This window comes from Rhinatrema bivittatum, chromosome 13 (assembly GCF_901001135.1).
Source record: "Rhinatrema bivittatum chromosome 13, aRhiBiv1.1, whole genome shotgun sequence".
NCBI lineage: Eukaryota > Metazoa > Chordata > Amphibia > Gymnophiona > Rhinatrematidae > Rhinatrema > Rhinatrema bivittatum.
Window position 1 is genome coordinate 59258519 of NC_042627.1, and position 24205 is coordinate 59282723.

The 24205-nt window shown below is 44.2% G+C and overlaps 1 protein-coding gene across 1 annotated transcript in view; it reads right to left on the reverse strand.

Moving 5' to 3' along the window:
• LOC115074739 (probable phospholipid-transporting ATPase IM) overlaps positions 1-24205 on the reverse strand; it is a 126248-nt gene that overhangs the window by 22766 nt on the left and 79277 nt on the right. Inside the window, exons 4-5 of the mRNA XM_029574501.1 lie at positions 22746-22804; positions 2005-2118 (exon numbers count right to left, since the gene is read on the reverse strand). Of these exons, the coding sequence (XP_029430361.1) occupies positions 2005-2118; positions 22746-22804 (173 nt within the window). The remainder of the gene's footprint in view (positions 1-2004; positions 2119-22745; positions 22805-24205) is intronic.

A 24205-nucleotide genomic window follows, 5' to 3' on the forward strand; every position in this document is an offset into this window, starting at 1 on the left:
GGTTCGGTCCCTTTCTGGGTTATCTTTGCAGACGCGCGTTTCGTTTCTTAGCATTTGTCTTCACACAGGTTAGTATGGCTGATTGGAAGCTTTGCAGCTTCCCGTAGGAACCCATGACACTTAACATGCTGCTTTCTCAGGGCACACAAAGGCAAAGGAATGGGGAAGAGCTCTAGGGAAAGGGCAATTGGGCTCAGGTGCCCTCTAAACTGCACGCAGGTATGACCAAACTGGGCCATGGCCGCTGCATCAAACTGGGGACAAGTACCTGTGAAGTAGCCCTAGCTCCAGCCGACACACTAATGAAAGACCTTCTCTGACCGGGCCACTGGTCCCACCACAGCTATCACAGATACCAGCATCAACCTGGGCAATTCATTCTTTAAATAAATGTCTTAAGCCAATGTAAAAAAATATATTCGCCCCGCCAATATTCACCTCATTTACCAGTTTGGACTGGTAAATGAGGTGAATATTGAGGTAATAATGAGGTGAATAATGATTGAGGTAATAATTAATGAGGTGAATAATAATTGAGGTAATAATGAGGTGAATAATGAGGTAAATGAGGTGAATATTGGCGGGGCGAAAATACTTCGCCCCGCCAATATTCACCTCATTTACCAGTTTGGACATATCACAATGTACTTAATTTAATACCTTCTTAAGGCTTCTCTTTTTCCAGCTGAACCAGCTTCCAAGTTCAAGGTCCTTGTTATTATGTAACTTTTTGCTTCTCTGCTCTTGTCTCTTACCACAAAATTTGCTCCTTAGGTTATGTTACGTTATACTGATCTACCCCTGTTCGATGTAAACCGACCTGATATGGTATTCAACCTTGAAGGTCGGTATAGAAAAATGTTAAATAAATAAATAAATAAATATATCATGGTGAATGAGAGGTTAAAAAAAAAAATCTTTAATTTGCAGACTACCAGGCAGTTGCAATGTAGTGCGCTCAAGCTAGTGCACCGGGTAACACTCTATTAGACGAGTTAAAATAACCCCCGATGTAATATGGGGATTATTATGCGCTATGCTCGTCCAATCAAGTGCATAGTTAATAGTGCTCATCACATGCAAATTCCATGTAGATGAGGCTATTATTAATTTTGGCATCATGGGGTAATAGCTAATAGCACTCATCACATGTAAATTCCATGAGATGAGGCTATTGGCTATTACTCCGCAATGCCCAAAATTGCCACGCAGCCAAGGCGCCCATTTTAATGGGCCTGAGAGCTGGCGTTAAAGCATGTCGCACTCAAGGGTTTACTGAAAAATCAAAAAATCCTGCTTTCTATGATTCCTCATAGGGAGAACCACAGACCTTGGGGGATGCTTTCTGTGGTTCCCCCCTATGAGGAACCACAGGAAGCAGGATTTTATTTTGGGTTTTTTCGGCGAGTCCTTGAGTGTGACAGGCTTTAATGCCAGTGTTGGCCACTTAATATTAATATATTCATTCCTTCACTTACTGCTGACTGGTCCATACTCTGTCACATGTCAGTGAAAGGACCAATCTCCTTTCAGAAGGCTGTCCTGAAAGGGGACTGGTCCTTTCACTGACAAGTGTCAGTGAAAAGGACCAATCAGAAACAGCCCTGCCGGGAGTGGGGCAGGAGCTCTGGCCAGGCTTTTCTAGACACATAGCCATGTCTCCTCTGCGCCCTATACAGAACATTAGGGGCACACAAATTACTCATTGTGCATCCCTTTTAGCGTGGCAGTTCATTTGCCTATTGCATCGGGCGCCCAAGAGAGCTGAATGTGCGTGCGGTAAAAAAACGGGTGCCGAATTTAGATGCCTGTTTTTTAGGTGCACTTTATTACATCGGCCTGTACGTGATAAAATAGAAATAGCAAAATCATTTGGACCATGGCAAAAAATGTATTGAAATATTAGTTTATTTTAAGCAGCAGATCTGTGGATGGAGCAAATAAAATACTCTTTTTTTTCAGTGAAAAGGAATTTGTCTTTAAATGAAAAAAATCATACACTACCTGTAAAATCAGCAGAAACAGAAAATAGGCATTTGCAACTCGCTGGAACTGCTCAAATAAATTAATAGGCAGGAAAGTGATGATATTATACTTGGATGTTTTGATGCGATTGTTCTGAAATACAAAGATACATTAATTAATCACTTGGAGGTAATTTTGTAATATTGTGCACATGCTAACCGGCAAATATGCACATAATTTACACTTATTTTCAAAGCTAGTTTATGCAGACAAGTCCACTTTGAAACTTATCCCTGCAAAACCACCCTGCACACACTTAACCAGCTATTCAGTGTGCATAGATTTGCCCAAGAGAATTTACGTAGAGACTTTTCAAAATCAAAAAGGACAGATATAAATCCCAATTCCATCGCCAGAACACCTCTGCCTTATGTGCATGAAAGTACACGTGCAAAGCATGTATGTGTAACTTTACAAGCATATTAGTGCAATTTTTCAAAGAGCTATTTCTGTGGGTAAAGCAATACTTGAAATCCCTTTGCAAATTACCCATTTAATTCAGAATGTGAGGTAAAGAAAAATTGGATCATTAAAACAATAAGGTTTTAATTTGAAGCATGAGGAATAAAAACAATGAGAGTGAGAGAATGTCAATAGTAAAAATGATGAGAAATCGTTGGTCTGGAAGCTTGTAGGACAAACGTAATGAAGCATGACTTACAATGTACTGGGTATAAGATATTAGTTGTTACATTACTTTGTGTGTCATCTATCTTATGTTATAGTATGCTGTATAATTTGTATTTTGTGTTTTCAGTATGCGGTTTAATTTGTATTGGATTATTTAATTTCATTCATTTTATATTAATTTTCATTTTACAAGTATGAATGCTTTTTTTTGTAAACCGTTGTGATCTTGATATGGAACGACAGTATATAAAATGTCTAAATAAATAAATAAATAAATAAATAAATAAATGAATGAATGAATGAATGAATGAATGAATGAACAAACAAATAAATAAATTAAGAAGAACTGTGCACATATTCATTATTAGACAACAAGCAGCTAATTAAGACAATGAAGCTTTCCATTAACTGGAGTCAGAGAATGGTTCCTTTGTTTTACAGACTCCAGCCGAGGTGCGGAATCCCTCCCATTATGTGTTTCCAGAAAGTTAAACTCGCTGGACCCTGCCTTGGCTTGGGTACAACACACCTGTTTGTTATAGGCAGGCCCTGGCATGGCAGATTCACTGCTAAGACCCAAAGGGCTACATTTTCAAAAACTGAGTTAGGATTAGATGCACAAAATAAGGAATTCCGTGCGCAAGCTGGCCATCTGCGAACAATGCAGATTTTCAGCAGCCCAACAGGAAGCGTGTAGGCTCACCACGCTTATAACTATGCTCACACAGGAAAAAAAAAAAGATAAAGATTATTTGGGTGGGGGAGGGCAAAGGGCGTGCTTATGACTTAAGCACGTTACAGGCATCGTTTAAATGTTACGTGCTGCTTAGGCGTGTAACTTTGAGCTACATAATCAAACGCTACATGAGTATTTTAGATACGTAGGCGGTCAGCTCTCAAGGGTCTAGCCTCCTGACTTTGGGATTAGGCAGCTAGATTGGCCCCTGTGAAAAATGAATGGGGCACAGCTACAAAATTTCAATGTTCAAAAATTGGGAGCCGATCTTGTGGATGGGAGGGGAGGAAGACTTATCCTCGAAGCGCTGACTTTCAGCTAAGTTCAGCCGCCTAACCACGGCATAGAAAAGACAGGCTTACAACAAAGCAGCCAAAACTCTGGTCAGCTAGATTTAAGGAACAGCTTTCTTTTTTTTTTTCACCTTATGCTAGCTGGCAAATATTTACACAGTTAGATTGGGCTCTCAAACCTGACTTTGGGATTCAAAGTCAGGTTTGAGAGCCCAAAGTTCACCCCATAGCGACCCGATTTTCTAAGTCAATTTGGGCATTTACCTTGGGTTTGACAATGAAGGGGTCCCGTACGTGCTGAACGTCTGGGCATAAATCGGTAGTTGCACACACTCCTGAAAAAGTTTAGCCACGCTAGAGAAGGCTTCGCCTGGGGACATGCCTAAAGCTGGTTATGAACAGGGCCTGTTGTGTGAAGTGGCCACTGGAAGTGCAGAAAAGCATTAAAATCCTGACCAAAAAGGGTTCAAACCTTTAACAGAACGAAGGCGTTTACAGCGCCGATCGTGCACTTGGCACTGAAAGCATTCCTGACCTTTGATCCAATCCGACAAGAGCGGCTGTGAAGGACCAGGCCGCCCTCATCCAGGTAAAACGTCTGCTCGCATTGCGCTAGATCTGTGAGCACAGCAGCAGCTTTTTTCAGAGAGATATTCATGCGGGGGAGAAGGGGGAGGTAGGATGGAAACTGAAGGGTGAGATGAGGAAATGGTGAATTCAGTCTTCTCAGTGGAAAAGAAACACCCCCCCCCCCCCCCATTTTTCCTCTCCTCCCGCCCTCGGATGAATGAACAGTAACCGATAGCTTGGTGCTGCTAACTGGGGTGTGGTGGAGAAAGCTGCAGTTGCCTGCCTGTCCCAGCAGATGGCATCCTAAAAAAAAAAACCAAAACCAAAAACGGACATAAAAACTTTTAACCACAGCTGGATGGGACAGAGTCAGAAACCTTCAGTGCACTTACCAAAACATTTGTCAATCTTCCTTCCTTTCAACGGGTCTGGTTCTTACCGCTACAGTTATTATATTACCTCCTTCCGCCGATTTAGAATATTTGCATTTGTAATTTACTTTACTGGATAATGTGTTACATCGAGGCTACCTACCAAGGCATGGAGAGGATTAAGTATGCTGTGTGATACGGTGCGCGAGACGCAATGATTCTGCTCTGCTTATTTTTAACTCTTCTCTTGACCTCACAAACTGAGGCCACTTGCTGTGAAAGGCCTTGCTACAGTCCATGCTATTTTCAATCAGACTCATCACCAGCACACACCCACCCCCAACCTCCGCACTAGGCCTCAATAATATAAGGCTTTGTTCCATGTACTTAGCCATCAGTCAGGACCTTTCCGCGTGCCAACGTTCATGCTGTGTGTGCTCAGCCCACCAAGCCAGCGACCGTGGCAATCTGGCAGCGCGAGCGCTTTGAAGGGCTAGCGAAATTACAGCCAACAAATACTCCAGTTTCCAGGGTTTAAATTTCAGTACAGTATTGTGCTTCTTAAAATACGAGAAGGGAGGTTTTATTTTGGCCAGGATAAGAGCTTGCATTGGAATGTGACTCTGAGCTTGCCACATGTATGGTACACAAACCACGTGACCGTGCTTAGATCTGGCAATGTGCTTTTGCATCTGCTACGCCCACTACGAATATCTTAACTCCACATTCAAGTTTAGTGGCCAAGGCTCGCAAAACTGCCAGCAGATGCATGCAACTTATTGGGCTGCTAGGGGAAATATTAACAAGAATCGTAAAAAGTGTGTCTGCATCATTAGATGAGGAGTTCATAGTGAAATTAAATGTCCTATTGGGGTAAAGGCAGCACTAAAGAACTATGCTTTTACAGCAGTCCACAGTAGTAGAGAAGACTGCTAAATAAACCAAGAATGATGACGAGAACACCAGAGTAATAATATACAAGTTAACTGGTCTGGTGACTCAGTGGGCATGCAGGAGATCAAGGTTTAGTTTCCGAGCCAGGCTTCAGCTCCTTGGAATGGGAGCTGGGAATAGTATCACAGTGAATGACGGCAGATAAATACCAAAATTCCCTGGCAAGATGTTTAGGGTTGTAACTGCTGCTCCATGCAGTTACTGCCACGCAGAAATGTTACACCAGGTTGCCGCAAGCTATCTACATTTCTACACCAAGGATCTCCCACACCCTCTGTGCCCTGGTCTCCTTGGCCACGGCCTACCCAATCCATCCAGCTCCGGTACTGGGGTAGAGGCCTCAGGGCGCTGTCATCGCCGATGCAGTTTGATGTTCTCTACAGCTCACACGCTGGTGAGATCAGCTGCTTGCAAAGATGAAGAAGCCCAGGAATGTTGCCCTGATGCGTGCAAACAACTTTGGGAGGATGAAGGAGCAGGCCCAGAGCAGTCTGTAGGATGCATTGGCTCTGGGTGCAAACTATGACGACATCCCATCTACTGACTGTTGCAGAAGTGGACCCTTGGGCCGAGGGGGAGTTGGCACTACCTGCAGGGAGGAGCCCTGCAGGTCCCCCCCCCCATCAGCAGGCAGAGCTGGCTAACGCAGAGGCCCAACTTGAGCTTCACCAATACCAGCCCTCGTTCCCCTTAGGTTGAGCTCTCGGGTGCCGGGGCCTGCTGAACTTAGGCGCGGGCCTCTGCAGAGGTGAAGATCCTTCACGGAGATGATGGTGCGGGTCAGCTCAGTAGAAGAAGGCGGAGTCTGGATGAGCAGCGGTCAGGGCAGGTAAACAGAGTCAGGATCAGACTGTGGTCCGAGGTGGGCGGAGTTCACTCAGTGTCATAGTTCAGGCGGTGGTCAGGGCAAGCAGAGTTCATTCAGTAACAGTGAGCAGGCAATGGTCAGAGGGGGGCGGAAATCAAGGAGTGTCAAGGTCCAGTCCGAGGTCAAGTCAGAAGTCCAATCCAATGAGATGAGGAACGAAGAGGAGAACGAGGGCTACAGGAGCAAGAAGAGATATTGAAGACAGACGAAGGGAGGACTGACCATGAAGACAAGCCAGGAACCAGGAACCGGACACAGAACAATACACAGTGGAATCAAGAACCAGGAACACAGAGGCATCGCACTTCTCCAACTGAGTCGATCTATTGGTGAGGCAAGGAGAGGCAGAAAAAGTGGCCTTAAATAGTCCCTTATCCTGTGATGTCATCATCAGGTGCCTTTGGGCTTTTCCCACTGCGGGCCCTTTAAAGGGAGCTCAGTCGGGCACACAGGCACCTATGGGAGCCCCAGGGAGCAGCGCCGGAGGAAGGCTGTGTGTGAGGCCAACTGCCTGCATCTTCTAGGGGTGTCGGCATCGACAGGGGCAGCCGCAAAGCCGACAGGCTGCAGTGCCCAGGAGTAGGGACCTCCCCAGGCGTCGGGAAGCACTGTCTCAGGCCCAGGGCTGGAGGTAAGAGTGGAAGTCTGTGGGACAAACCCGCAGCCCGCCGATCACAACACTGACTCCGGGTGTGTGCAGCATAGCTCTGGGTGCAGATCATGGGGTCCGTCCCCCTTTAATGTGCCAGATACATTTCATTCTTTCCCATTCCTTTGTTTTAAAGGAGTGGGTCAGAGACATGAGAGGTTGGGGTGGGACGGAGCTGAAGTCAGAAGGGAAGAGCCCTGAAGAGAGAGATCCCTCTGCCCCCTTGCTGTACTCATGGAGAGCGAGGGTGTGCATGGGGGGGGGGGGGGCAGTTAGTGCAGAAGTTGCTTTCCTGGGGCACTCTGGAGTATCACTGCTGGCGGAGGAGATTTCTGCATCGAGAATGGATAGCGTGAACAATTTTTTTTTAATCAAGTGCTGAGTTCAGACAGGTTTGGATTCAAACGAGGACAATTTACTAAGGCGCAGTAGCATTTTAACATGCAATATTTAACATACATCCCCTTTCTTTAGTGGGAGTTATTCATTAATAGAGCGTGTTAAAACCTTACTGCACCCTCAATGTATCAGCCGTTATCTGTTTGCCGGTTCTGAGTCTCGACAACTGCAAGCCTCACATGTGTAGAGGTCAATCGTGGCTTTATTAAGAATGGTGACACTCAACGGCCTACAGACTGCCGGTCTAAACAAAATGATGGGGCTTTTATTTACAAGAATGTTTGCACAATAAGGGTTTCGATTCCTGCAGCTACGTACTAAAACGGTTTGCAACGTCAAATCGTCACCTCACTCGCATCTTTATCTGCTCCTGGAAGCGGAGACTGCATGTTCAAATGCACACACATTGTTTTCCATTAAAAAATGCCCACACAAAATAATTTTGGGAGCTAGGCCCTTAACCTGGCTCTTTTGAAAACTGACTAGGGCAGAGTTCCTACGTTTAGGGCCTTAAAAAGGTGGATGACTACGAGTGAAGAGCGCAAAGAAACAAATTTAGATGCTTAGCACTGATTTTCGGCGTGAAGAGCCTGATTTACTAAGCAAGTTTTCCCATAATGGGAGAAAAGCCTTAGTAAAGCAGGCCCTTCAGGTCTCTAAATATAAGCAAAGGAATAGTTGGCCTAAATTTGGGTCATCAATTTAGGAGCATTTTCAGTTGAAAACTTATGCTCCTGACTTAGGTGTCTAAATTTAAAAGCCTGGCTTTTTTTTTTTTTTTAATATCAGCCTCATCCACGTTGTCTATTCACAACAGTTAGCCTGAACGGAGTACATACGAGAGACCCTTGAGGAAGCAGAGCATGCTTCAGACAGTTATAAATAAAAAAAAGCACAGTGGGCTCTGTGTATATTCAGGAATTCCATAGTTACATTATACAATGCTGCCCTTATGAAACCTGAGGGCTGTGCATCAAAACTCCAGTGGTTAGAATGTCAAAGGTCAGTTGTGGGGATCAAGGGAATCAGGTCCAAACGTTGCATGATTTTATTTCAGTTTTAATTCTAACAAAAATAATCCCCTTCCAGTGCAGGAAACACATTGGAGCAGGGCTAGCATTGTGGAACACTTACTGCTGTAATGCACGACGTGGGCAAAGAATTCGGTTTATATGAAACAGTTCTTTCAAGATGCAGAACATCTTTCCCCAAGGGGATCCTGTCCCCTACTACCAGAACACCTGGCCTTCTCCACCCTAACAAGAGGCGGCCAATGGTCTATCTCGGAGTAACACAGTAAATGGCAGCAGATAAAGATCAAAATGATCCTGTTATGCTCAGGCTTGTGAACCCTTGGGCCGACAGGAGGATGGTATACCTTAGGAGGAAGATCCGTAGGTTCTCCCGTCGGGTGGCGAGGCAGGAACAGAAGACGTGACCAGCTGACCCTCGGCACTGGAGACAGAGGCGACTGTGGTGGCAGACGAAGAGTCGAGACGTCGAGGAAAGGAAATGTGTCTTCGCCACTGGAATCCGCGGTCCCCCCAGGAGGAGCCCGTAGGGACCCGGACCGCTGGGACTTAGGTGGACCTTTGAGAGGTCAAGAAGTTCGGTGCAAGGGCTGAATGGAGCTTCACCCCTGGAAGCCTGCGGAACCCCCCGGGAAGAGCCCGTAGGGACCCGGGTCGCTGGGACTTAGGTGGGCCCTTGAAGACGATGGTCAAGAAGAAGTCCAAGGTCAAGTGCCAGAGGGTCGTCGCTTACCAGTCCGAGGTCACACACCAAGGGATCACCACTTGCCAGTCTGAAGTCACACACCAGAGAATCACCACTTGCCAATCCGAAGTCAAACACCAGGAATCACCGCTAGCCGATCCGAAGTCAGGAACCAGGAACACCAAGACGGAACAGGAACAAGGATCCAAAGCACAAGAACTCACCGAAGCAAGCAGACCTGACTAACCCAAAAGTTGCCAAGTCAAGGAATGAGCAGAGGAAGCCTCCTTTTATACTTCCTCTGCTCTGGATCATTGAAAGCAGCTGTAGGTAATTAAAGGGCTTAGGTCCCTTTAATTCTAGTGAGGAGGCGCGGCCTCGCGCCTAAGATGGCGGCGGCCATCTTGGATTCCGGCTGCGGGGGAGAAGCTGTAGCTGCCGCGCAGGAGGAGCAGGAATGGCTCCCAGCCATGTGGACACCCCGGGGGCCTGCGCCGACGCGCGGGAAACAGCGGCACCGGACCAGGGCTCCTCACCCGATGTTTGCCGCAGCGGGTCGCCGTCGCGGTCAGGTAGGGGGGGGCGTGCCCGCGGACGGCTGCGGGCACGGAACACAACAGGTCCATTGAGTCTGCCGGGCAGATGTTTTGGGTTGCAACTACTGTTCCATGCAGGTTATGTTTAGGGTTGTATCTGCTGCTCCGTACAGGTTACCTCCGTGCAATGTTACACCAAACGTTACCACAGGTTCTCTTGGCTCTTCATTTCCATCCTCTAGCCACTAGTGATCCTCTGTTTTTGTCTTCACCACTCTTCTGCGAGGCATTCCAGGCTTCTACCACCCCTTTCTGTGAAAAAATATTTCCTGGTGTTGCTCCCGAGTCAACCCCCTTAGAGCTTCATATCACAACCCCTAGTTCTACAGCACAAAAGCAAATTTGAGCACATAACCCTCATCTTAAAATTCCTTCACTGGCTCACAGCACTCTACCACTCTAGATTCAAACTCTTAAACCCACCTCTCTCATCGAATCCCTGACCCCTTACATGCCACGTGCTCCTTATGCTCATTGATGCAGGCCCACCTAACAGTCCCACTCATCAGAACAGTACGTCTCATCAACCCTATGGAAGTCTCTCCCACTGCACATCAGATGTGCCCCTGACCTCTTCTTCTTCATTAAACAAGTAAAAAGTTGGCTGTTTAAACCAGCTCATGGCACAACAAATATCCCTAATCCAGCATAACTCCACCCCTTCTGGACATGATCCTCTGAAATGTACATCTCTTTTTTCTTTCCACCACATCTCTGGTGACAAGCCAATGGAATGTACCTCATCAATCCATTAATAATCACAGTACTGTACCATGACTAGCTTTATTGTATCACCCCAGAGTACAGTACCAATAGAAACTAGTGGTGAACTGCTCACACAGCCTTAACTGTATTATCCCCCAAAGCTCCCTCTCCCCCACCACACGCACACACTATTGCTAGCAAGCTTAAACTTGCCAAATACACGCACTCACTAAATTGTCGATATATTGTGAAATGTACCATGTACCAAACAGCCCTATCTTTAGCATGCCGCTGAATGGAAAAGCATGCGGTAAAGCTCTTCATGAACGTTAATGGGCTAATTTTAACACAGCTTAGTAAATCATCCCCTTAGTAACTGGTTTCATGTTGAACTGTCGGCGGCAGGGGGGATTTTCTGAAACACAATCAAATTACACTCAAGCACGCCAACTCAGATAAGGATAATCATCTTACCTTGCTTGTTTGGGACTGCACCAACTGAAAGCAGTTTCTGTTTTTCCATCACTTTATCAGCTGAGTTAAGTTTTCATTTCCTTATGTCTTACATTCATTCAGGTTACTCATTCATTTTGTAATTCCTTATTACCAGGTAAATAAGCATCTCTCGATTCTTTTTGTTGAAGGTTAATACAGTAAGAGGATAATTTTGAAAGCCCTGGGCTTCTTGAAAACTGCCCAGCCTCTATGCAGCTAAACCTAAGCACCCAGGGGCCGTTGCGATGAAACCCTTGCTAAAATCAGAGCCCAATTTTAATGCAGGTTTTGGTTTGCTTGGGCAAGAGAAACCCTCTGTATCGTGGGATACAGCAAACTAACGGCATGCAAATGGCTCAGGAGGAAGAAAAGCATGCTAAACGAAAAAAAGCCTGCTTTTTATTTATTCACAGACCATTTTGCATGCATTAACAACAAATCTGTGCTAAGCAATCTTTGCCTACACTAATTTATTAATCTAATTTCATTCTTCTGTCACTTTTCCTCCTTTTTTCTCTTTTTACCCTCTTGTATTCATGTTATTTTAATTTTAGATTAATGCTTTATTTCCCCTACCTTTCCTTACTCTCTAATTATTATGTTTCAATATGTTCTAATTGTATTATGTTAAACTTGTTCGATGTAAAGCGCCGCCACAGGCACTAGTTTCTTGTTTCGCTGTGAACCGATGTGATATCATTGATGAATGTCGGTATATAAAACCGTTAAATAAATAATAAATAAATAAGCAAATGGAGTCGTGTGTCGTTTTAGGGACAGCCGGACTGGAATGTAAACAAACTCTTCCGAAACCACTTCTCAGTTCTCCCTCACTCCCTCCCCAGTCCAATACCTACACGATCTACAGCAAGCATGGGAAAGTTGCCTCGGCCATGCACGTGGTCTCCCAGACCTACAGCATCCAGAGTGAAACCAGCCACAAAAAAAAAGCACTTCCCTAAACACACGCAGGGGCACTAAAAGTGCGCGGTAAAAACAGGCGCTCGTGTTGAGCGACCGTCTTTCTAAAGCACGCACATCCACAGCCCCTGGGCGCCCGATGCAATAGGCAAATGAGATGCCCTGCTAAAAAGGATGCACTAGGGGAAATTGTACATCCCTAGTGCGTCTTTGGCATCGGGCACACAAGAAACGTGGCTGTGTGCGGGGTAGAAAAATGGACGCTCAATACAAGCGTCCGTTTATCCCGCTGCTGACACAAAATACATGGCCTGGAGCATGTATATTGTGCCTGTATATTGTATGCCCAGAATTTTTTTCTTTTTTTCATTTTGTCATGATATAGCTGTCTGTGCCTTTGGTTCCTCTGACTGGCAGGCCGATACAGTACAGTGCGCTCCGGTGGAGCGCACTGTTAACCTGCATTTGGACGCGCGTTTTTGACGCGAAACTAATAGCGCCCGCAACATGCAAATGCATGTTGATGGCCCTATTAGTCATTCCCGCGCGATACAGAAAGTATCACAGGGTGCACAGAAAAGCAGTAAAAACTGCTTTTCTGTGCACCCTCCAACTTAATATCATGGTGATATTAAGTCGGAGGCCCCAAAAGTTAAAAAAAAGAAAAATTAAAAAAAAAATAAATTTTAAATCGGCCCCGCGGTCCACAAGACGGACGCTCAATTATGCCGGCGTCCGTTTTCCGAACCCGTGGCTGTCAGCAGGTTTCAGAACCGACGCCGGTAAAATTGGGCGTCGGCTGTCAAACCCGCTGACAGCCGCCACTCCTTTTACCGTGGGCCCTAATTTGCATAGGGCCACCCTTCTGAATCGCGCGCCCAGGAGAGTGGCCTGTGCGCACGCCGGGAGAACGGGCGCTCGCCAGCTCTCCTGCGCATTTTTCTGAATTGGCCTGTGGGTATGTTCGTGATACTAAGTAGGATTGCACCACAGAAACCAGGATTTCTTTTTTTTGACCCCCCCTTGACTCGTGGCAAGGCTTAACACCAGCTCCGGGGCTGGTGTTAAATTTGCTATATTAATAAGGGCACATTAGGTGAACGGTAATTTATTGCATCGTGGGGGTAATAGTTAATAGCTTCATCTACATGGAATTTACAAGCGATGAGCGCTATTAACTACACACGAATTTGACATGTATTTTGGAGGCGGAATAAGGGGACCAGTATCGGGGGTTATGGACATGTGTCCATTCGTTAAGCTGTGCACTAGGCTGGGCGCAATTATTACATCGGCCCCCACAGTCAACAAATAAGCCAAAACTAGACTCCAGCCAATATCAAACTTCTTCCACTGGTGGAATGCTATTTATTTGACACCAGAAGAAAGTCTTTTATAACACACGGCGGAAAACTTTCTATTTACTGTGGAGTCAGGCTGCAGCTTAGTTTTGTGGGGGCACCATCCCAGGCCTGTGGTGGGATATTCAAGCCAAGAGCTGTATTTGGACCAACAGAACTGCGAATCTTGCCATGGGGACCCTCTCACTAGAGTTGCACAAGTTTGCAGAAGAGGAGGTTGTGCTGGGTCAGCTGGCAAGGCATGAGGATTTGGGCTCAGCACCCGGTGTGGCTCAGCAAGGCTGGGGGCCTCAGGAAGCTGCGAGGAGTGAGTCGGGTGCAGCTATGGCTGGAAGGGGGGGGTCATCCTAGTTTGGAAACACGATAGGGTTCTTGGGAAACTTCGGGAAGTCACAAGGAATGAGTTGGGTGCAGTCATGCCAGGAGCAGCCTTCCTAACTTGGAAACACAGAAGGGGACCCAGCCTAGCTATTTCTCTGGACAGTCAGCAGAGATCCTAAGTGGACCAATATAACATCCTTGATTTTTGGCTCAGGTGCAAAAGGGAGTGTTTAATTAGTAAATTACGCTGAAGCCTTTTTTCAGTCCACTCATAACTTGCTTACTGACTGAAAAGAATTAAAGTTGGGGATAGAGGTCACAGTTGCCTAAGTTATAGCACTAAAGGCCGAGGATCTCCTTCATTCACAATATGTTCAACTCCGATAAGTTATATTATTACTGAACAGTGCAGCCACAAATAAGGTGAAATCAGAGGAAATATTTCTTCACAGAAAGGGTGGTGGATTAAAGGGAGAGTCTGCCAGGGAAGGTGGTGGGGGCAGAATTCAAGCCCGGGATAAGCACAGAAAGCAGGTGAAGCCAGAGCAGAGTGGCAGGGTGGCCCTCTTGCAGTACTGCAGTGGGAAGGGTCAAGGGGCACAAATTAGATGGTCTTTACCTACTGTCACATTCTGCTAGAGATATCTAAGATGCAGGCTTGGCTCTCTCCTCTGACACCTAATGAGGGAGCCCTAGACACCAAAATGGCAAGATGCTGCTACTGCAGGCTGCACTTAAAAAAAACAAAAACGGGGGGGGGGGGGGGGGGGGGGGGTGTTCATTCTTAGTTAAGAACATTTCCAGTCATCAGAATCCACGGCAGGAACAATATCACTGGCAAATAACCAAGGGAAGCCACACGTTGACCATGCATCATTTCCCTAGACACTTGGAGATGAATCATCAAACGTCTCATTCTTCTAAAGAAGTGATTCATTTCAATACCCAGCAGTCACCTCTGCGATACAGAAGTAACGTGGCTGCCATGGTAACCCACTTGGATATGTGACAGTAAAGGTCGACAAACAAGTGTGGCTAACGTCATTTTACTGGACTGGCTTTGTGCATCTGTAACTAACTTTTGAGAGCCGCACTCTCTTTATCGAGTCAGTGCAGAATGCGCCATAAATCACATTGCATGAATATGCAAGTAAATTACAATTCCATTCAAATTCATTGCAAAGCCAACCTGAAATTAATTTGCAGATTCAGGTGAAATCATCCGTAGCTCCTTCTGCACTGATCTGATGAAGGGAGCACCGGAAGCTAGTCACAAAGGTATTATATAGCCCAGTAAAAGGGGAATCACCCACACCTTGTTTGCTCACCTTTATTTCTAACAGTTGTTCGCGGCTAAAGCAATCCCATACATATGTATGTGGGCCACGCATGAGCAACGCACATTTTTAAGAAGCTGGGACGTACGTGCGTACATACCTGTGTATGCATCAAGAATAAGGAGGCAGAGAAAAGGGGCAGAGCCAAGACTTCTGCACATTCACCCCAAATTTTGTAAAAGTGGCCACCACACACCATGTTACTTTCATAACTTTACTACTAGTCTTGATGAGGCACAAGTCTGGAGATTTGAGCCAGAGGGGTCCTGAACTCCGGGGGAGGGGGGGGGGGGGGAGGGAGGGAGAGAAGAAGAGAGGAGAGAAAGAGAGACTGTAAGAGAGACAATCTCACACCCTATATCTCCCACTGCAAGAGGGGCACTTTCAACTCAGGATTAGATTTTGGGAGGGGCAGTGAAACATGGGTCTGCCAAGGGTGCAAGGGTCTGTAGACCCTTTTGTAACACCCCCCCCCCCCTCCCAAAACCCACCCTGAGTTGAAAGTGCCCCTCTTACAGTGGAGATATATAGAGCGTCAGATTGTCCCTCTCCCCCCCCCCCCCACCAGAGTATACGTCGTTAAAGGCTGCACACTTATGCGCAGCAGAGATATTTTAAATGATATGCGTGTGTACTTGCATGCACAATATAAAATTAAGCATATCTTTGCTCGCGTGCCAAATATGTGCACACGCACTCCTTTTAAAATTTACCTGTAAGTGCAAATGAAAGTTTTGGTGAAAAAATATCAATTCAATCAAATGCAAAAGAGAGGTAGTAAGAGGATTAAATGCTGCTGCTGTGCTCTGCGGGCAGGTGTTACTATGGTGTACAATCAGATAAGATGCAGCCTACCTGAGATCAAGCATCATTAGACTGCCAAAGGGCAGATCTAGGAATTACCAATTACCCTGCACGCTAACAGCTTACTGAGTGCATTCTCGCACGTTCAAGGAAACATATAATCCTTAAAGGTTGTCATCCAGGCCTGGGACTTCATTATTTTAGGGGAGGGGATGATGTGGGCCAGAGCACTTTCTTTAAGACAAAGTTCCCTCTCTCCCACTTTGGGAAGGATTTTTCCTCTTCTCAATACAAAAAACAACCATTTTTAGGTGGCCTATATGGTAAATAGTTGACACCAATTTCTGTTCATGCCCTTTTTCCAACTTATGTGCCTAATTTTCATCTGCCTGGAAAACAGCACGTGTAAACTGAAGACACAGACAAAGATCAGCACGATCCTTTCCAATGCACAGTGAGAAATGCGGGAGCACAGTCACTCCTGTGAAGCAGCCGGTGTGCTCCCTTTTCTTGTCACCTCGGCCCCTGACAGAATTTAAATTTACTACACTTGTTTCTTGCTCCTACATCCAGGTGCTTGAGATGAATTACAAAAACATATAATGTAAAATACTTCCAAATAATAGCGCTTAACACCTGGACCAGATGGTATACATCTCACAGTGCTGAAAGAACTGAGAAATGAAATTGCGGATCTGTTATTGGAAATTTGTAAACTATCGATATCATCATCATCTATGGTACCTAACGAGTGGAAGGTTGCCAATGTAACATCAGTTTTTAAAAAAGAATCAAGGGGTGATCCAGGAAATTACAGACCAGTGAGTCTGATGTCTGTGCCAGGCAAAATGGTAGAAAGTATCATAAAGAACAAAATTGCTGAACATATAGACAGGCATAGTTTAATAGGACAAAGCCAACATGGATTTAGCCAAGGGAAGTCTTGCCTCACTAATCTGCTACATTTTTTAGAAGGTGTAAATAAACATTTTATTTATTTATTTAAAGCTTTTTTATACCGGCATTCATGATAAAATCACATCATGCTGGTTTACATAAAACAAGGGGAGTGATAACATTGAACGATAAACAGGTGTAGAGAGGCAGAAAAGTAAGTTACAATAAAACAAGGGAAATTGGAACTGGGAGAAGAAGAGTAGTAGGAATAATTTAGGTAGTAACAATGAGAGGAATTATTTACATGGTGTTGACGGGAAATTTACAAGTGGTTGTAGTCTGTCAGGTGAGAAAGTTAGGAGAGTCAGTTGTGATCAGGAAAGGCTTGCCTAAAAAACCATGTCTTTAGCCTTGTGGATAAACATGTGGATGAAGGTGAGCCAGTTGATATACTGTATCTGGATTTCCAGAAAGCATTTGACAAAGTCCCTCATGAGAGAAACCTTGGGAAATTAGAAAGTCATGGGATGGCAATGTCCCATTGTAAATTGCCAACTGGTTAAAAGACAGAAAGAGTAGGGCTAAATGGTACATTTTCCAATGGAAAAAGTGAATAGTGGAGTGCCCCAGGGATCTGTTCTGGGACCGATGCTTTTTAATATATTCATAAATGACCAGGAAATGGGAACAACAAGTGAGGTGATCAAATTTGCCAATGACACAAAATTATTCAAAGTTGTCAAATCACAGGACCTTGCAAAACTGGGAGTCTGGGCATGCTAATGGCAAATGAAATTTAATGTAGATAAGTGCAAAGTGATGCACTTAGGGAAGAGTAACCCAAATTATAGCTACAAAATGCAAGTAGCTATAATTTGGGTTACTCCTACATTAGGGTTACTCCTACATTAGGAGTCATCATTCAGGAAAAGGATTGAGTTGTCATCGTTGAAAATGTTGAAATCTTCTGCTCAGTGTGCAGCAGCAGCCAAGAAAGCAAACAGAATGCTAGGAATTATTAGGAAAGGAATGGAGAATAAACAGAGAATATCATAATACCTTTATATCACTCCATGGTGTGACCTCATCTTGAATATTATGTTCAGTTCTGGTCACCACATCTCAAGAAAGATATAACAGAATTAGAAAAGATACAGAGAAGGGCGACCAAGATGATAAAGGGGATGAAACAAATCCCCTATGAAGAAAGGCTAAAGAAGTTAGGGCTCTTTACCTTGCAGAAGAAACGGCTGAGGGGAGAAATGAAAGAGGTTTATAAAATAATGAGTGGAATGGAATGAGTAAATGTTAATTAGTTGTTTACTCTTTCAAAAAGTACAAAGACCAGGGGGGACAAAGTGAAGTTACTGGGTTTAAAACTAATAAGAGAAAATATTGTTTTACTCAATGCATAATTAAGCTCTGGAATTCATTGCCAGAGGATGTGGTAAAAGCTATTAGTGTAGCTGCCTTAAAAAAAGTTTGGACAAGTTCCTAGAGGAAAAATCCATAAACCATTATTAAGATGGAGTTGCAGAAATCCACTGCTTATTCTTGGGATAAGTAGCTGGAATCTATCTACCCCTTGTTGGAAACAGGATACTGGACTTGATGGGCCCTTGATCTGACCCAGTAAGGCGAGTCTTATGTTTTAACTCAAAAATAAACATAATATACCAAACATGCAACACACTTAAGGCCAACACTAAATAAAAATTCAAAAAATTCAAATGATAAATAAATCAATATAAACATTGATCTTCATTAACTAATTCTCCCCCAAAAAATTAGTTTGTGGAGAGAATATACAGAGAAGAAGGGACAGCAATTGCCTCAATTTCACACACACAAACACACAAATTCTCCCTGTCACACACACACAGACTCGTTCTCGTTCACGTATACACAAACACAGCCTAGTCATGTTTCACACACCCACATTTTGGAAATTAATTCTCAATGCAAATAAAGCTTTGGGAAATACTGCATCTCCCATGGAGTGCCCCTTTCCAGTCTTGTTTTTCATTTTCTCCCACAGAAACTGCTCTGGTTGCAATGATCTTTCATTGCCAAATTACATCACCTTCTTTACTCAGTAAATCTCCCTCCTACAAGTTTCCAGATGTTGGCATTATGTGAGGACTGTCAACCTCTTCTGCAGAAACTACAAAGCCCAAAAGGCCTAATATCTGTGTTATATGTGGATTGGGGGGGGGGGGGATGATTGTAAGGGGCAGTTTCTATGAAAGAAGCAAGGGATGAGGGCAAGTTTGCAAAGTACAACCCTGCTTGACAGAATGAAAGGAAGGTGATGATGAAAGCTGGTCACCTGCCTGAGTTCCTTACAACCCAGAGAAAGCAAAGAGGCTGAGCACAGGGAATGTGCGTGACCTGCCCCGAGTCCTGGGTCTCCTTCTTTTGTCCTTTCCTCTATGGATTCTGAGAGCAGACCAAAAACAGCAACACATTCTGACAACTACAGACAGTCTCTGGTTATTTCTAGCACCAAGAGCCCTTTCACAAATTAAGATCTTTAATGGGTGCTGACAGACAACTCTGATCCCCAGAGAGGAGAGAAAGCAGGCTGGGAATACTGTGAGGGACACAAAGGTGCAACCTTTCCATTACTGCCTCCTTCCTCAGAGGCGCAAAGATGCACTGAGACTGGAAAACAAACAGGGAACCCATCACATTTAACTGTGCCCAGCTCCTACTGCCGAACAGATGTCATTATACTTTGGGGACAGTGCACACCTGCAGGAAGAGTAAGCTTGACCTCCCCATCTACCTGCGTAGCAATGGCCAACAAAGCAGGCGTTCTATTTCATTTAAAGAAGAAATGACATGAATAGAGACTGCAGAGAAACTAATAGAAAAACATACCTAGGGAGAGTGGAGAGCGGGACCTGCATGGTTGGAGGACCTCGAGACCAGCTGTTACCTCCGTGTGCATAAAGAGAGAGAGATCTTGTCCCTGGTCGAGGGAGAGCCCTGGCACCGGAGACGGCCCCCATGTGATGTCATCAGCAGGAGCCCCAGGACACCTTAAAAGTAAGGGCCCTGTGGCTCACAGGTTGGGGAGTGGAGAGCGGGACCTGAGTGGTTGGAGGACCTCGAGATCAGCTGTTACCTCCGTGCACAGAGAGAGAGAGAGAGAGATCTTGTCCCTGGTCGAGGGAGAGCCCTGGCACCGGAGACGGCCCCCATGTGACGTCATCAGCAGGAGCCCCGGGACACCTTAAAAGTAAGGGCCCTGCAGTGCGCAGCCGCCGGCTCGCAGCCAAAGCCACGCAGCAAAGGGGGTAAAAAATGTGAAGGAAAAGAAAATCAAAGACTTGGACTTCTTCTCCGGTTCCTTCCTCGTCAATGAAAAATGGAACAATGGACACTCACATAATACATATGGGTGAGTCCTATTCAAGGGACTATATGGAAGGAAACTCCCTCCTTGGGGTATCCTTACATCCCAGGTCCACACAACTCCCCTCACAACCTGTTATAAAACAACTTATTAGTGAGTCTGATGTAGCAAATGTTCCTATAAATTCTCCTCCCTCAGCAATCCCAACTCATTTGAGAAATGGGAATGCTAGAGAGGGGAATATTCAGATGAGACATACATTTTTGGGGGAACTGGGAACAGAGAGTAATCTTATGGTTCCATGCCCTTCGATAATTCCTGAATTAAGTAATGAAGTGGAGGGGAGTATTGTGAACCAGAGAATGTTACATTATTAGATGTTTGGGGATTGATCGCTAAAATTGATAATAAGCTGACTAGGTCAGTATCTCAGATACATACCTTCTCAGCGGAAACTAAGCTAAAGTTTGAGGATCAAGATGTTAGGATTAAAAATATAGAGCTTTCTGTTACCATGTTGAACTCGCAAGGAAATATATTACAGGCTACTGGTGCATCATTTATTAAGGATAATTTGATTCTTCACAATCAGATAGAAACTTTGGAAAATGAAATAAGATCGTTTAATTTACATCTATTGAAATTTCCTATGTCTAGACTGCTTTCACCTAGTGAACCTTTTAAGAAGTATGCTAGTGAAGTATTACCTTTTGAACCTGAGAAAATCCCAGTTATATCTAAGATGTATTACTTGCCAAAAAAGAGAGCGATCCATACACAGGAAGGGGGTATAGATATTTTGGAAAGTCCTGGGGTTTCCACCTTTTTGGAGGACTCCATAGACAACATCCCAACTAGAGCTACTTTGTTAGTTTCTTTTTCTTTAAAGCAGAATAAAGATTTGTTCTTTTTGAAGTAAAGAATTAGTATTTTGTGGACAAAAGATACAAGTCTTTCCAGATGTTTCACGTGCAACTCAAGCACATAGAAAACACTTTCTTTCTTTCAAATAATTAGCTCTAGATTTGGGTGTTAGTTTTTTTTCTCAAATTTCCTTGTAAGTGTTTGATAACATATCAAAATAATAAATTATTTTTCCTAGATCCTTTGCAACTGGATCGTTTTCTAAGGGATGTCTCAAAGGTAGCCTGTTATTTAAGGGTAGGTAAGGGGTAGAAAGGCTGTATTAAAATGTTATTGACACACAGCGGGTCTGGTTCTCCTATTCCCCCTTGACGTGGGCTAGATAACTGGTCAAATGTGCATGACAATTTGGATTATTGTTGATATTTCCTGAATGCCTTGATTATTTCATTTGTATTTAAATGTTATAACTCAATAAATAATAAATTAAAAAAAAGAAAAACATACCTAAACAATTATAGTCATTTATTCAATCCAAATGATAAAAAGGAAAACCCTTTAATTTGCCAGCAATGAAAATGTCATTGGGTCCTATTTGATTAAGACTTTTTTCCACAGGCAGAAAAATGGGGAAGAAGAGTACATTTTATCGGGCGGATTTTAAAAGCCCTGCTCGCGTAAATCCGCCCGGATTTATGTGAGCAGTCCTGTGTTTCAACTTTACCCGAAGCTCAAAGGAGCATGAAGGAGGAAACTGCTGGGCCCCCCTCCCGAAAGAGAGAGAAAAAAAAAAAAGAGCAGGTTTAAATCCATAGTCTCTGGGCTAATAACAGAATATATCAGTTACAGAGGCCCTTCTCTCCTGTGTTTATGTTCCAGCCTTACTTAAATATCCCTGACAACCCCAGCGAGAAAATCAGCAGGGCAACGAGAAATGTCCTTCTCGGAAAATATCCTCCACTCAATAGAAAACGTGAATTAATTCAAAAGGGATAAAATATGACCACGTCCACGGCTGTAGCTTTTTGCTTCTCCCTGAGCCATGACGCTCCAGGATGGGGAGAGTGGTGACAGATTGATGGTGCATGGCTGGAAGGCTGCTGTTAGACACCTAGCAACAGCGACACCCAATTCAAGCCAGGCTGGAAAGCAGAGATAACTGGCAAAGCCTGAAATCCATCACCCCTTCTAGACACAGATCTCCACCAGCCTCTTTGTTTTTCAAAAATAAATTTCAAACAAATGGCTTATAATGATTTGCCTGGACAAGGAGATCAGAGATTACCGGGCGTGAAATAAACTGTATTTCAGTCAGTTATTTCCTGCTGCCGCTGTGCTGGAAGGTAGAGTTTTAGGGGCCAGGCAGCTTTCTCCCACTCCGGGGGCTTCCAAGTCCATTTGGACCTTGCCCCAAACTCGCTCGGATCTGAGAAGGGGGATCTGAGGATTTCATGAGCGCATTTTTTTAAAACTTGCTTTGCACCTTATATGCAGCTATTGAAAAAAAAATCAAGTACAGTTACTTAAGATTAATATGTCAGGCATCTTTACAACCAAGAAACTGGCCCGTTTTTAATCTCAGCTTTTCCGACCCAGTATCAGGGAACCTCTGTGATCTTATAGCCAGATTATGAAGGAAGATGAGAGGCCTGCTGTGGTAGGTCATGCTTTGTAATACCTCAGAAGCAGTACTCACTGTGTACAGAAAATTTAAAAAAAAGTAATAACCATATCCTTGACTTTTGGGGACCTTAATTAGCCAGTCTTTCCTGGGTCCTAGCCCATGCCAGGCTCTGTAGTTTGTTTTTGGGGTTTTTTTTAATTTTCGGGTTGCTCAGACATGGAAAAATTAGTTTATGAAGCCATACTTACTGCGTAACAAAACTTTTCATTGTATTCACGATCATTAGCCTTCACCCTCCGTTCCTCCTCTGAAAAGGAAAAATACAGGGAGAACAATTAGTTTTCAGGACACAGTGGAAGATTCACCAGAAGGCCTTTGATTGGCGTGGGAGCCAGCACAGACTGTGCTGACTGGTGAGAGATGATCATCAGTACGTCACAGCCCCCAGGGCAGGCGTCAGTCTCAGCCATCCCGGGTTCCAGACAGAGCCACAGTCTGTATCCCCGGCCAAGGACCCTCATTACAACAGCTGGGGTAGGTAGGGGGCGTTATAAAATAGAGGAAAAACCCAAGGTAGTTGTAAATGAAGGCTCATGGCACTGCAGCCCAAAAGAGGTGGATTCTGAGTTGAAATTCCATGGGAGCAACTGCCGAGCCAAAAAGATAGTAATCACTATTACATCTCTGCAGAAGAAGTCCATAAATTGTTATTAAGCAGGTAGACTTGGGGAGAGCCACTGCTTATCCCTGGGCGTTAGTAGCATGGGATCTATTAACTGTTTGGGATCTTGCCAGTTATCTGTGGTCTGGATTGGCCATTGCTGGATACAGGATATTAGGCTTGATGGACCTTCTGTCTGACCCAGTATGGCAATTCTTATGTTCTTCTTAGTATATTATTATTATTAAAGGAAAGATCAATAACCACAAGTATAACCATACAAATTGATTTCTTATTTTTACGCCATGTACATTACGCACCAATAAAAAAATGAAAAAAAGACAATAGCAAAGATTTGCCCTAAATGCAAAAATAAAAGAACTTTTGCCCATATGATATTGGAACATATCAGCACTAATCAGACATATTTCAGATATCCTGCAAACCAATACTGACAGAGACATGCTAATTATACCGTTATAGAGGAAATCTAAGCAAAGCCCAAATAAACATTTATAGGTTAGCCTCAGTCACTGCTAAAAAAAAAAATCTGAACAGGGCAGGGGAGAGGAGATATAAAAAGAAAAGTATTTGATAGGATATTGTTAATTAAACCATAAAAGATAATTATTGTATTGATTCACTTTTAATGATGAACATTTGATAAAAGAAATTATTTTAAAAAACAAACAAACGTAGATAATGCTGATGGATCTAAAAACATGCAAAGTTAATGGGGCAATCTTTAAACTCTGTGGGAGACTGCAGTCACATTTTCAAAGGGAAACTCCTTGGAGTTTCCCTTTGAAAATCTGGGGCCGGCCAGCGCTACGGGTACATTAATACTGAAAGTCTTTTCACCTTCTTTGTAGCAGAGCTGAGGCAAAGAGAGCTATATAGAGCTATTTAGAGGATGGCATAGAGTCAAACAGGATAAAGATCCTGCAAGAGACTAAATGCACAGTAGAATCTTCATGGGTAGAAATCCAATGTGTATTAGGGAATATACTACCATCCACCTGGCCAAAATGATAAGAGGGATGATGA